Raw genomic sequence first — 15,975 nt, 5'->3', positions numbered from 1 at the left:
AAAAAAATAAAAATTCTTTTACAAGAAAATATTGTAGATACTATTGGTATTATTATACCAAGCAAACGGAAATCTGCTCTTTCCTTATAGAAGGCCGGCACAAAAATTTTAACCTCAGATAAATGTATTAAAAAGTAAATAGACCGTCATAGAAATTCTTTATCTACTCTAATAAAATATTATTTGAGTAGATAAAGTAAGTATGTTTATACAGTTTTTTTTTTTAAAATGATAATGAAATGGTAACCCCCACCTGCGGTATACACTGGTGAGGATGAAGCAGTTCAGTTAGCCCATCGTGACCAATTTCGCAAGAATTAACCACGAAAGTTTCTAGGGAGAACTGCGTAGGTGGTGGACCTGATAGGGTATATTGCTGGCAGTGGTGCTGTTAGAACTCCTTACTTACAATTCCTTTCCCCCCAATTTGTTAGGTATCAAAGGACTTATCCGTTCAAAGCTGAAGAAAATTATATATATTGATTTACGATTTATTGAAATTTTGTACATATGTATTGTTTGTTACCGATTTTTTATCCCAATAAAAAAAATTAATGCGATAAGTAACAAAATAATGTTAGTTGGGTAAAATTTTTATGATGTATAATTCTTCTGTACGTCACTAAACTCCCGGACCTGGTTAAACCGATCTTGATGATATTTGTGTGCGTTTGCGTGGATCCTTGATTTTGTTTTTACAACACGGGGCAAACGAGCATGCGGCTCACCCGATAGTAAATGATTACCGCTGCCCATGATCACCCACAACACCAACGGCATTGCAGGTGTGCTGCTGGCCTTTTAAAAAGGAATATGCTCTTTATAATTTGGATGATTTAGATTTACAATTCGATTCGGTAAGTGTCACTGCGTTATGATTTCAGTCAATATCAAGTATTTAAATAAAATTTCAATAAAATTTAATTACATACTTAAAACATCACGCACAAGCTATTAGTTTACCCGTTAAGTTTATATAATGTTCTATAACGGTGTGAGAGCAATATGGTCTGTTCCCACGTCAAACGTCTCCCAGATGACATCCGAACATTTGTAATACAACAATGGATCCTTTTACGGATCCAAGTGGGGCACTTAAGAACTGCGGGGGGTGAATGGGCTGCTTTGTAACTGGGGAAAATTGCATTTTTCCTTATTAACATAAGGTACTAGACTTGTAACGGTGGAGAATTATTAGGTACTTAGTAAATTATATATTTGAATTATATTTTTTTTTATAAATTTATATCTGTTTATTATAAAATTGTTTAATAGTAATAAAAAAATAAATCATCTTTAGTAATAATGCACTCTAATATTATATACTTATATAATGTAGGCATATTATTTATGTTGTTACCCAATTGAAATGAATAAAATTAATTACTATTCATGTAGGTTTTACAATTTTGTGCTTTTGTATCATTAATATAGTTAGGTGTATTATTATTTTTTTATTTATTTATTTAGGTTTACCAACAATTGTTTCCACAAAATAATGTAAATATATATACAATTATAGAGCTTAGAACTAAGTGTAACAATTTTTTATAGGCAAACACAGCATATATTAATACATGTATAACAATAAGTACAGAGAAATATATATAGCTTACAACTATTATTAAATACTTAACAACTAACAACTAAAGCCACCATATCCATAAGCAGATCCAGCAGCACGACTCATTTTATATATTTATAGATATTTCGTACAAAAACAAAAACAGTGTACAGTATTTTACAGAGAGCTTTTCATTAATATTTATTTATTTTATATGTTTTATTTAATATAAAAAAATATTAAAGCATAACTATATTATATATACAATATAATGGACATTTCTATGAAATTTAATATCTTTACAAATCACCGACTTTAATATTGATCAATATCTATGAGACAAATACAACCGTAATTTTTTTTCGATTAAAATCGTCTTCTAAATCGGTTCGAAATTGTCGAAGTTATTGAAGATATCACACATAATACAAATTAAAAATATTACAATGAAATTGCGAACTTTCTTTTTGAAGTTGGTTGAAACTCCATTTATGAATTAGCGTGTCTGTAAACAGTTAGATCTAAGTATTCGTGATAAAATCACAACGTACAGGAATTTTCCGCTCTGTAACCCGTGTAATACATTGTTGGTATTGTTATGAACATCTCTTTCTAGTCTCAGTAACCATCCAGTTGATACTTCTAAAATGTACGTGCGAGTGGATTATATATTTTTTTTTATTTTAGCATTTTTTATCATAAGGGTATTAAGCTCTGAAATATTAGACAATGAGTTAAATGTAAATGACATCCTGCGGACAGATTTGATGCCTACATACTTCATGATGAGCGGAGAGAATCAGGATCATGTTGATGTAAGTGACACCAAAGTACAAGACGGAGCTAACAATGGATCAATAGATGCCGCTTTATCAACCCTCTCCTTTCACAGGTATATAATTTTATTTACTCTAATTTGACTAATAATATTTCTAAGAAAATATTATCTTTCTGTGATACATCCTTCAAATTAAAATAAAAAAAGGTAATTGGATAGATATTTATAATTTACGTGTAATATTCCTACCTATGTGTTGTATAAGTTAAGGTGGCAAGGACGGTTGGCGCCGAGACCCAAGGGCCTCGGAGAGGCACGCTTTAATGAAAGGTAACAAAATCGAGGCATCAGAGTACTGATAAAATTGTTGAAATACTAGGTCACCCCTTTCCTTCAGTTAACTTTTTCTGACTATCCAGGGATCATCAGGGATTACACTTGTGAGCTTGTTTAATTTATATTTTATTAACTTTTACCGGCCTTATCACTGATTGGTATAAAAAAGAAAAAAGCGCCTAAGTAAAAGCAGTCCTTTTCTATCTCATATAGAATGGACTATCAGTCACTACGGAATTTGATATCCATGTATAACAATGTTCACAGTGATTGGTTAAGACATTAAGGTACTAAGAGTTAATAAACAAACGTGCTCACTTTCACATTTATTATATTAGAAAGCATGTTACATGTCTATATTTATGATAGTAACAAAGTTAATTACGATTATTACCATTATTAGTAAATATAATATAAAGAAATACTTATTTTAAAATATGTAAGTGTTTAGTAAGTATTTATTTATTTATTTTATAAACTTTAATATGCCTAAACGTGTAAAATGATAAACAACACCATATGGTATTATTTACTAGCCGATCGTAGACAGGAATAACAAAAAATGTATTTGACGGTGCAAAGTAATGTGCAAATAAATAGAAGAAATTAAAATAGGGTATTTATATATTATGTAAATACACAACTTTACTTACTTATTATATATCTTAACTAACTTTATTGCAAAAAATTTTTAGTTCTATCGTAAATATTATGCTTTAAATAATTTACAACATTAAATTAATTCAGTAACTTACACGGAGGTAGGTACACCGTGAATATACTTAGGTCATTGAGTCAGATCTATTTCTTCGTAATCAGTAAGAATAACAATAAAAAGAAAATTAATACCAATATTAATATTGGTAATTGTTACTGCATAATCTATGGTTGCTGAAAGGAGCGTGAAGTGTGAAGCAAATTGCGACGACCCATTAATCAGCAGCCACATTCACGTCATTCGTCACAATTGAATTGCCTTTCATATACCGTTACCTCTTCATTTTCATATATATATATACATTCCAAATATTGTAAATTTATATAGTTTCAATATTAAAATCATAATTACAACAACAATTCGTTATTTACTGCCAATCCAGTAAACTTAAATTCGAACTACCCAAGGCAAGGGCAAACCAACACACACATGCCCAAATATATGGTCAACTTCGAGCCTCATCTGCGTATCCTGGATCAGCTGAAATACCTGTCAGGTTGGTCGTTCCTTTTTCTCCCATCTTTATTTTCATTTGTGCTATTATCGTACTGTGCTTTAATACGAGTTTATTAAATTTGTTCATTTTTCGTTCTACCTACATATCTACCTGCTTGTAAAAAACCGTAAGTAATTTTCTAACTTCTAATAATTCGCTAAAATGAGTAACGAGGACTATTTTACTGAAGCTGAATCAGACAATTCGTCTAGTTTAAGTGAGCTTAAAAAAATCAGCGAGGTACTTTAAAGGGACGATTAACTTTATTTGAGAAGTACCTTAATAAATTAAGTAATGTTACTTTGTCTGAAAAACAACAAGCAGAACTACTATTGCGTATAGAATCAGTGTCAAATTTATTCAATTCTTTTAATGAAATACAAGAGCAAATCGAACAATTGTGTAGCAGTTCAGAATTACCTAAACAATTGGAATACAGAGAATACTTTGAAAATTTATATTTTGATATGATGTCTGCTGCTAAGTGTTTTATTAAAGTGGACACAGACAAAAGTGAGAGTTCTAAATGTTCACACGCGTCCATTAGTAATAATTCAGTCTCAGTTAAGCTGCCTGAGATCAGGCTAGCCGTATTTGACGGTTCTTACGACCATTGGCTCGAGTACAAACATTCTTATTTATCTATGATTCACAAACGTAGTGATTTAGATGCGATTCAAAAATTTCATTATTTGAAATCCTCGCTCAGGGGTTCTGCACTTGAAGTTATTAGTGCATTGGAATTCACCGCTGTTAATTATACCCACGCATGGGAATTATTAGAGAGTAGGTATCATAGTAACCGTTTATTGATCCACAATCACGTTAAATCTTTATTTACTGCACAGTCTATTAATAAAGAGTCACCAATGCAAATTAGAAAGTTAATCGATGTTGTGTTACGTAACCTTCGGGCTCTTAAATCACTAGACGAACCGACAGACTCGTGGGATACATTAATCATTTATATAATGGTGTCTAAATTAGATACCTCCACAGAACGAGAATGGGAAAACCATAAAGGTACCTTATTTTCTAATTCGCAAAAGGGTAAAATAAAATTAGAGGATTTATTAAATTTTTTACGAAATCGTGCCGACATGTTGGACATGGTTCATAACAAGCAATTCACGCAAACCACAAAGTCATTTGTCTAATTCTAATAAGTCATTCGATAATAATAATAATATTAGTAGACGGCAGACAAATGTCATACCACAAGTTCAGCAATCGCATAGTTTCGTGTCTACGCGTAAATACAGTACATCCGACAGGCCGATGCGTCAATGTGCGTTGTGCGGTAATATGCATTCGTTATACGCTTGTATTAAATTTCTTAACTTACCAGTTCAAGAGAGAATTAAATTTATTAATGAGAAAAAATTATGTTGTAATTGTTTACGTTCGGGACATTCGGTTTTAGAGTAAATTTCGGTCCGTGCAAGCAATGTCAGAAAAAACATAATAGTTTATTACATAATGAAAGTGTCTACATTGCGTCTACGCCTGTTTCACCAGTGACCAGTGCGCATAATTCACAGTCAGCTGATAAAGGGCAGGTCTCAGTAGTATCACACGCAATGAACTTTATAAATCATGCTCAGTCATCAAATGACAAGGAACCTTCCATATCACTGTCACAAGTGTTATTGTCCACTGCTCTTGTTGAGGTAATGGATAATAACAACAAATATCACACAGCCCGAGCGTTGTTAGACAGTGGTAGTCAAAATTGTTTTGTATCATCAAAGCTATGCGAATTTTTAAACGTATCGATTATACAGTCCACTATACACATATCTGGCGTGGGACATACAGTCTCACAATCAAATAAATTATGCGATATTAATATGCGATCGAAAACGAACGAATATAATACACGAATAAAATGTTTCATATTGCCATGCATCACGTCTAGCTTGCCGTCCACTCATATTGACAGTGCCACACTAAGTATTCCAGACGATATCTGTCTCGATAATCCAATTTTTTCACCATCAGCGATCGACCTGCTGATAGGTGCAGACGTATTTTGGGACTTGTTGGACGAAGGTTTCGATTACCTAGCGGACCATATCTACAGAAGTCTAAGTTGGGATGGTTACTTTCAGGTCCTTTATTAATTCCTAATAATAAAATTGCACAGTAATAAAGTAATTCAGTGTAATTTTGCTCAAATGTCCTCACTGATATACAACTGCGTAAGTTCTGGGAACTGGAAGAAGTCAGTGGATCGAAGAATCTTCTCACTGAAGACGAACGTCAGTGTGAGGAGTCCTTTATTAACACGACAAAGCGAGACAGCAATGGCAGATTTGCAGTTCGAATCCCATTAAAGGAATCGGCGGACGCGCTTGGTGATTCATATGAAAAAGCCAAGTCACGTTTTCTTTCATTAGAGCGCAAGTTAAACAAGTCACCTAAATATAAAGAGATGTACGTTAATTTTATGCGCGAATACATTAACTTAAATCACATGACTCCAATTAAAGAGTACACTCAACCCTGTTATTTTCTTCCTCATCATGGGGTTTTTAGGGAACATAGCATCACTACAAAATTACGTGTAGTGTTTGATGCTAGTGCCAAATTTCAAATAAGTCGTTAAACGACATACAGCGAATAGGGCCACCATTACAAAACGACATCTTCTCCATTTTACTTCGTTTTCGTAGTTATATACGTAGCGTGCGCAGACGTGGAAAAAATGTATCGTCAAATTTTGATTCAAAACGATCAGCGTACACTGCAACTTATATTGTGGCGGGAAAAATTCTACGGACGAATTAGTTGTATATCAATTAAATACGGTAACGTACGGGACGGGTTCGAATGAGCATGCGTTGCCTGCGTCAACTGGCAAAATGGTATGAAACTACTGATGATGTTATTGCTAGGGTCATCATCGAAGACTTTTTTGTCGATGATTTAATCACTGGTGATGATGATCCCGTAATTTTGTCTAATATATGCGAAAATGTTTTTTTACTGTATTAAAATCAGGTTGCTTTCCGTTACGAAAATGGACATTCAACCATGACGTAAACATAAAAACATCTAAAGAATTAGCAATTGGAGAATATTGTCAAAATAAAACACTAGGACTAGGTTGGCAAGTCGACAAAGATGAACTCCATTTTACTACGAGTTTGGAAAATAAGCCTATCATCACAAAACGCACTATTATGTCAATCATTTCGCAAATATATGATCCTTTAGGACTTTTATCTCCGACTATAATTATTGCAAAGATAATGTTACAAAAATTATTTGCTCAAAATCGATTGGGACGATGTGGTTCCCATCGACATAGAATGTCAATGGAATCAATTTTTAAATATATATACATCTGCCCGAATTACGTATACCTCGCTATGTCATGAGTGAAGATAAACAAATTGTGAACTGCACATTTTTACCAACGCCTCACAAGACGCATATGGCGCTATATGCGTACATACGTACTTATAATAGTGACAGTGATTTGCCTATAACTATTAAATTGTTATGTGCGAAAAGCAAAATTGCACCGGTAAAAACTGTGTGCACTATCCCGCGACTTGAGTTGTATATATTACTATTGCGCGGTTGTATCATAAAATAATCAATTCACTTAGATTAACATTCACAAGAATAATTTTCTGGACGGACTCCACTATTGTTATCGGTTTTAGAATGTCACCTTATAATTTGAAGACATTTGTTCAAAACCGTGTATCACAGATTAATGAACTTACTGATGCAGTGTATATACATATAGACGGCAAGAGCAACCCTGCTGATATCGTGTCGAGAGGCCTTACATTAAATAAACTTAAACATAATGAATTATGGTGGCACGGGCCATTATTTTTGCGAGACCGTAATTTAACTTATTCAAATAATATTTTTATAGATCAAACTCAATTACCCGAAGTTAAGACTCAACATATTAGCATGGTATGTAATGAATTAAATTATAACAACGAACTGGTTAATTTTAACAGATTCTCGTCATTCAATCGATTACGACGCGCCGGTGCATATGTATTGCGTTTTGTAAATAATATTCGTGATAAAATCACATCGTACTGTTGGTCCTTTATCTACCAATGAATTAAATGCGTCAGTTATTATGCTGACACAGCTCTTTCAATCACAATCCTTTTCTGAGGAGTATAGTGATTTAGTTAAGCGATCAGTAGTAAAGGCAAAATATATTGATTGGTTTAAATATTTTCGTGGACGAAAACAAATTTTATCCGCGTTGGAGGAAGGTTACGGAACTCGCCCCACTTCGATAATGATAAAAAACACAGTCTTATTGTGTAGTAAACATCGATTAACAATATTATTGTTTAGATATGAACATATACAATTGCTACATGGAGGACCACAACTCTTATTAGCTTGTATACGTGAATCCTGGTGGCCTCTAGGAGGACGAAACCTGGCTAGGAAAACAGTACATGACTGTGTCACGTGCACGCGTATGAAGGGAAGAACTTTTCAGCCGTTAATGGGTGATTTACCTGCGGAACGCCTAGAGCCTGGATTTCCATTTATGCGCAGTGGTGTAGATTATGCTGGGCCGGTGATGATATTGAATCGCCGGACCAGAATTAAAGTAAAAAAAGGGATATATTTGTTTATTTACTTGTTTGTGTACACGTTCCATACATTTAGAACTAGTCACTAGTCTTTCCACTAATGATTATATCCTTGCATTAAAGCGATTTATATCTCGCCGGGGTAAACCTGCGGAAATCATGTCTGACAACGGTCGAAATTTTGTTGGGGCTGAAAAAATCGAATTGTATTCAGCCATTTATGATAAAATTGTTGAAATTAAAGATTTTTCATCAAATAATAATATTAAATTCAGCTTCATTCCTCCATACGCTCCTCACTTCGGCGGTTGTTGGGAATTTATATTTTATGTAAACACCACCTTCGTCGAGTAGTCGGAAACTCTATCTTACGTATGAAGAACTCAGTACGGTATTGGCACAAATTGAAGCCATCCTCAACTCCCGTCCTTTAACTCCTCTCTCGACAGACCCCAATGACCTTCATATCCCGCTCACTTCCTCATCGGCCGACCTTTGACAGCGCCGGCCACTAGAGACGTAACTGACAAGCCAACTCACCGCTTGCTGCGCTACGACGTGATTGAGCAGATGAGACAGTCTACTTTTGGAGACGATGGGCAAAGAATACGTCTCGGAATTACAATCAAGATCTAAATGGAATACTAAAGAGCGAGGTTGAACTCAATAAACTCGTTCTCATTAAAGATGATAACCTGCCTCCACTGCAATGGAAGTTAGGCAGGATAATACGTATTTATCCCGGGACCGATGGTATATCGAGAGTAGCAGATCTTCTTACTTCATCTGGAACTACACGAAGAGCCTTTTCGAAGATCTGTCCATTACCCGTAAAGCTGATACCGCAGCATCTATTTAATCTTTTGGAACCTGCTGCTTCCAAGGCGGGGCCCATGTTATATATGGTTGCTGAAAGGAGCGTGAAGTGTGAAGCAAATTGCGACGACCCATTATATATCAACAGCCACATTCACGTCATTCGTCACAATTGAATTGCCTTTCATATACCGTTACCTCTTCATTTTCATATATATATATACATTCCAAATATTGTAAATTTATATAGTTTCAATATTAAAATCATAATTACAACAACAATTCGTTATTTACTGCCAATCCAGTAAACTTAAATTCGAACTACCCAAGGCAAGGGCAAACCAACACACACATGCCCAAATAGTAATATTCCAAATGCACAATGCACGGTATTAAACACAAGTAGACACAATATTACTGTAATCTTGTATTCTATTGAAAATTTTGTTTCCATTACATTTTGTATACTCGAAGACTTTAGTACATAATAAAATTATTTACGAAAGACTTTCTATGTCATTCAATGTAGACAAATCAACATTAATTGATTCTAAATCATTTTTATTCAAATGCTTTAGACAAATGATGAACGAGTATCATTGTCGTAATTATGTTGCTGAACAAATCTTGGAAGAGATGGGCAAAAATGCATTACAAAGTCGACTTGGTAAACCTTTTGGCACCGATGGGAAAGAAACTGCATCAATAACTAGACACACTCAAGATATCAGAAATAACTTGATGTATGATATTGGCTCTGCTAATTACCAGGAATGGCTAACTAAGTAAGTTTATCACTTTATTTATTGTCCAAGTAACCAATGCGCATTCATCACTTGAATTAGGAAAGCAGACGAAGCAAGAAAATTCTTACCTCGACGGCTTTCCTAATCCGACTACCTACCTAGTAGTTCTACAACTGTGCAAAGTCACTTTCTCATTAATGTTACTACTGTAAACCAATGGTGCCTGTATGGATGTTTTGCTAAAATTATTGAGAATGGAAGCTTGAAAGATGCCGCAAAAGGCAATTAAATACGAGTATATTTTATTATATCCATAATGCTATTCATGTCTATATGCGACGATTTCCACTTACCATCCTTTGAGTCCGCAACAAGTATGCTGTTAGGAGTCTTACAAAGTAGAAAAGAAATGTATATACTTAAGAGTCGGTCCTAACCTGATAGACAAATCATAGGACAGATGATAATAAAAAAAACATTATTACTTTATATGATTCTTTCATATCTTAATTTTAATCACATTCCTATATTTATTTATTTATTTGTTACAAATAACAATAACAGTTCAAACAGAAAGGAGCATGATATTTAATTGAAAACCATAGAAACATTTATCTAAACACAGTTTACTAATCTTACAATGTAAACATCATTAGCAGTAAGTTAGAAGTAAACGTTGTAACGCTTTTACAGATGTGCATTACATTACTAATTACAGTTATGATCTTAACTTATACCATTTCTAAACTATATAATAACTTCTTTAAACTAATGGTACTTTGATCAAAGATATCGTATTTTTCGCTTATTTTATTGAACGATTGAGGATTCGATCTGTAACCCGATAAATAGGATTATTTTAGGACACATTATTATTGGTTGATGAAATATTGAATAGTCGAGGGTGTCTAAAAGTGTGATTACATGCAATCAAGTTCAGAGACGCTGTTTATGATTCATTCAACGATTCATTTGCAATCTTAAAGAGCAAGCACAGCCTCGATTCCAAAGTTAAAAAACCAAAATACTTCTATACAATAGATATTGTATACAAAATATCTAGTTGGAGTTATTCCTATTCATTATGTCCTCATGCTCTTGCGGTCAATTAAATTCTTAAGTTTCTTTGTGCTTATCACATTACATGTTGTTAAAAATAAGAAGTGCTTTTCGTCATTAGATACCTGCTATATTATTGCTAATTGTCCAAGATAAACGTTTTCGTGGTAGATCACCAACGCGATGGACTGACCTCATTAAAACAGCCACACAGCAATCTATTGTGGAATGCTCTTGCTCGGCTGTGAACAGAAATAAATGGAGACACATTGCGAGGACCTCAATCACGAAGAAGAGCCTCATCGACAATCCACTATAATCTTAAAAACTACGAACACTCTGTCAAAAGTGTAGAACTGAAGAGATATAATTACGAGGCTAGTTACAATTCAAGCAATTTTATTTATGACATTTTTCAGAGTAGCAGCCCTCAACAATGAATATCGTTATAATAATACAGTGATGTCCATTAATTCCTTTGGAAACAATTCAAAACAAATATCCACGCCCATAAATCCTCTACTTCAATATTCTCAACCTCGAGACGGTTATGAGGTATTTGAGGCTGGTGAAGGGACAACTTATGTAGATCCGGAGGAACCTATTCAAGAAGTATCTAAATATAGTAAGTACGAGTAACTCGTCAATCTAAAGTTACTAACTTTGGTCGTCATTTTACAATAGTATTTACAGCATAATGTGTATTATTAAAAAAAAAATGTTTAAAAAGTTCAATCTTGACAATAGCTCCTTTTCGATTACGTTACGTAGTTGTACGTTTTGTATGTATTTTTTATCTAAATTGCTAATACAATAGCTTAATATCGTATACAATGAAACTAAATTGCCTATCATCATCATCATATCAGCCATTAACAGTCCATTGCTGAACATAAGTCTTTCCCTTGGGTGGGTTTTGCCCGTGATTGCCACGCTTGGCAGACGGATTGACAACGCAATCAGCCTTTAGAGGTGTTCTAAGAGGGATGATGCTGTCCATCTCTCGTCTTTCCTTAGTCGATTTTTACGACATGCACGAGAAAGGAAGGGGTGGCCTATTCTATGCCGGGACCACACGACCTATTCTTAACGATCAATTACCTTATATAATTATATTCGATGAATATATAATTTTTCCTCAAATATAGACAGCGTGTAAGCCTAATACGGATTTTATTTATTTCTAGTTTTCCATTCCTTATACATCTTATTCTTTGTTTGGCTAGTCACCTTTTACAACACCTTAGAGATAAATAGGCTTTGTGACATATTTATATTATGACACGGCGATTGTTAAATCTATAAATATAATTAATAAATATAATATATGAAGACATGGCTCTACAATTTAATTATTATCATTCTCCATCAAATTTTCTGATTATTGTCTTAATTTATGGTTAATAAACTACCAACACGATTGCTGGATTATGCTGCAACAGACTAATATATAATAATAATGTTTAATGCTCAGATCTCGACTTTATTGTATTTACTGAAGTATCAATTTCAGCTCTAATCAGAAGTATGCAATACGCATATTATCTTGCGAACTATTAAAAAGATTAAATACTATTATAATAATCATCTTAATAACATTAACTGATGAAATATTCGTTTCATCAATATTAATGCCATTTTTAAATTTTAGGTGGAGGATATGAATACTCAATGCCTCCACCTCCTCCTCCCCTTTACCACCACCCTCCTCCTCAAGTACACGTAGAGGATACCAGTGAAGAACGAGAAAAACATGGTCTTGGAATATCCGAACTCTTTGAGATTTCTCTAACTGGCATCGCATTCTTGTCCTTCGCCATGTTCGTGCTTCAAGTACTTATGTGTATTACTATGGTAAGTGGGTAGCCAATAGCATATTATTTATTTTTACAATGTAATATTACTTATATATTTATGAAGGAAGAAGCCACCATGAATATTTAGTACCAAATGTAATAAAACTAAATTGCCATAGTTTTAACGGTCAATTGTTCCTTGTAGAAAGTAAGCCTCTCTCATAGAATGTAACTGATATTTTTGTCCCATTTGCACCGAATAAATTCCAGCAATATTTGAAGTTGTATCATATGTTTGCCTATATTAGAGAGTACTTCGAGCTGTATGACTAGTCCGTTGCCACTTCAGCTTGCTTATCCTACATCTGTTACTTTGATTCTTCCGCGAATATCTTAGTTTCGGAATCTATCACGCAACAAAGCTTCAAGTATAGTCCTCTCCATCCGAAAACTAAACAATATATTATATTTATTATCGCTATTAATATATTTCGAATATAATAAGCGCGTATTATTTACACATTTTCAGAATCCGGAGCAACCACAAATTATGCAAATGGTAGATAACACAGGCGACTCTTTGAACATGGAGGAAATCTTTCGATTCAAACGCAACAGTGAAACTGATGAGAGCTCTAAGCGGAGTAATGTATCGGCCGTAAATAATATAGCACGATACGCACTTCTTGTTCTCAAACCTCGCTCTACACCATGTTTATACAGGGCTTTGTGTTTGGGGAACAAACGAGCAAGAGATCTTCGTAACAATAGTCGTTACTGGCTACCTGTTTGGTAGTAAGTATTTTTTATGTTATTAAAAAGTCTTCACATCTTACTTCATATCTCCTTTGTAACTTGAACTGCCTATCTATTATTGTTATGAATAGAAGTTATCATAGATAGCTACTACTACAAAAAGTAGTCACTTTAGTGAACCATAAAGCGTAAGTGAACAATTTATATACATATTTCATTATATTTAAAGAAAAAGAGATTTAAATTATATGTTCAATGTGTTATTATGTTCACAGAGTGAAATGGGCATTTTTAATAAACTTGTGACAGGTGAAGGAGTTACCCTATTAATATTAACAAAAGTTCATAATGATAAATGAATTGATGGCTGGTTGAATGGATAGATGTTTATTACTATTTTACGCAAAAATTACTGAACGGATTTGAATGAAATTTTATACACGATAAGGTTATATCTTAATTTAGCACATAAGATATTTTATGTACTGATTCACGTGATCAGAATTGTCGGATACAACTACTTTATATTAATTAATTAATTCGTTGTACTACGTTATTTTCTTTAAAAAAAATGGTTTCACTAATAGAATACTACCTTAAAAAAATACTAAGAATTTCAGTTACACCCTGTAGGTGTTATATATTATTTTTGATTAGAAATGCCATCAGTTTCTATTCCATTTCCTGCAGATTATTTTATACTTACAACTAGTAGCTATCGAACATACGGTCTTTCAGAAGATAAGAATGAAGCGCAGCTCTTAGTTGCTTATAGTACAAGGGACGTTACTCACTCATTACTCCTTGTGATATAAACATATATTTATCTAGTAATTTCACTTTTATATCTTACTACCATGCAATAGGCATCTAGGTTAATTTTTCAAAGGTTCAGTAAATTAAAAGAAATATCAGATTATATTGCTGTAGTATAACGACTTAGTGCATTAGTGCTGCTTAATACACTGCTCAGTTTACAATAGTTGTGAGTTCGATCCTAATACCATATAATACAAAAATTTACACTGTTATTATATTTACTAAAAAGAGTATTTGTTGTCTATTACTAATTAAGTGTTTTTAAGTATATGGCCAGTGGCATTTATTATTATTAAAAAAATTTTAGTGGATAATAAATTAATTTAGTATATCGTTTAAAAGTGCAGGCGTGGCGTGGACTCGTGGTGGAGCGTTGGGGGCACTTCGTGCCGCTGCATTGGGTCTAGGCGGCGTTGAATGCGACGTCTTTTATCCGCCCGCACATTGCCAATAATCTGCATCATGCAAGCACTTATATTTATTGTAATTAAGATATTTCTCACCTATATTTTTTATGTGAACACATATAAGTGTAAACTGTTGTTATGATATAAGATATAAATACAATGGCTGGTGCAACCTAGAAAAAACGTCGAGATTACTCTAGGCAAATATTTTACATGTATTAAAATAAGAAGCGTTAATTTCCCTCTCTTATTAACCTATAAATCTAGTGTAGAAGTATTGATCTGTATTTCAGTTTTGAATATATAGTTAGTTAAATCTAAGTTTTTGTTTGAACTCCACTTACACTTACAATAATGTAACTCAAAGCATCAAAAATTTGCCTATTAAAGTTTATACAAAATACTAATTTATCTTTCTATCTATCTACCACATTATTTATTCATATTTGAAATAAAGTATGTATAACAGTCGAATAAACTAGGTGCACTTTAAATTACTTAATGAATATGATCTTACTAATAGGGAATCGTGACAAATAAATTTACATGGATATTTAATAAGGAATGTTTATTGCACAACTGTTACAAATAGTGCAGAGAATAAATTATAATTTTCTTATTTACATTTAATCGACAATAAACGTGTTTTAGTATATTTAACATAGATTTCTCAGTTAATTACCTAATATACAATAATCACATGGAATAGAACTTCCTAATACCTATCTAAATATATATATATATATATATATATATATATATATATATATATATATATATATATATATATATATATATATATATATATATATATATATATATATATATATATATATATATATAGACTAAACAAAAATATTGTGTTTATGTAATATTTTCTAATTTCAATTTCTAATTGGGTCTCTGTTAATACATTTTAGTTCGAACATAATGTATACAATTTTTTACTGTCTCTATACATAAACGCTTTTATTTTCACAATTATTCATTAAATAATTAGTTTCCTAATACGTAAATACCGGGAGGAAAGGGATCGTTAGCAATGGAGTTTGACAGCCCCATTGCTAGCAATATGCCCTATTAGGTCGACCTCCA

General features: G+C 33.0%; 1 protein-coding gene across 1 annotated transcript; it reads left to right on the top strand.

Annotated features, from left to right (window-relative positions):
* Positions 1-2,168: 2,168 nt before the first annotated feature.
* LOC113515623 (uncharacterized) lies at positions 2,169-15,283 on the top strand. The gene is made up of 6 exons (XM_052893396.1): positions 2,169-2,456; positions 9,876-10,082; positions 11,522-11,727; positions 12,754-12,956; positions 13,428-13,693; positions 14,816-15,283. Exons 1-6 carry the CDS (start codon positions 2,212-2,214, stop codon positions 14,925-14,927), a joined length of 1,239 nt encoding a protein of 412 aa, XP_052749356.1. The 5' UTR covers positions 2,169-2,211; the 3' UTR covers positions 14,928-15,283.
* Positions 15,284-15,975: the final 692 nt, after the last annotated feature.

Source organism: Galleria mellonella, unplaced genomic scaffold (assembly GCF_026898425.1).
Source record: "Galleria mellonella isolate WM207_F2 unplaced genomic scaffold, CSIRO_AGI_GalMel_v1 utg173, whole genome shotgun sequence".
Lineage (NCBI taxonomy): Eukaryota > Metazoa > Arthropoda > Insecta > Lepidoptera > Pyralidae > Galleria > Galleria mellonella.
The sequence above is the reverse complement of the archived record's forward strand: the minus strand, read 5'-3'. Positions and strand labels throughout refer to the sequence as shown.

What these genes read in the sequence shown, in the direction of transcription:
- LOC113515623 (XM_052893396.1), top strand. Translation starts at nt 2,212, where the DNA reads ATGTACGTGCGAGTGGATTATATATTTTTTTTTATTTTAGCATTTTTT. An exon ending in TCAACCCTCTCCTTTCACAG is followed by an intron (nt 2,457 to 9,875) that starts GTATATAATTTT and finishes CAAATGCTTTAG; the next exon opens with ACAAATGATGAACGAGTATC. An exon ending in TACTGGCTACCTGTTTGGTA is followed by an intron (nt 13,694 to 14,815) that starts GTAAGTATTTTT and finishes ATCGTTTAAAAG; the next exon opens with TGCAGGCGTGGCGTGGACTC.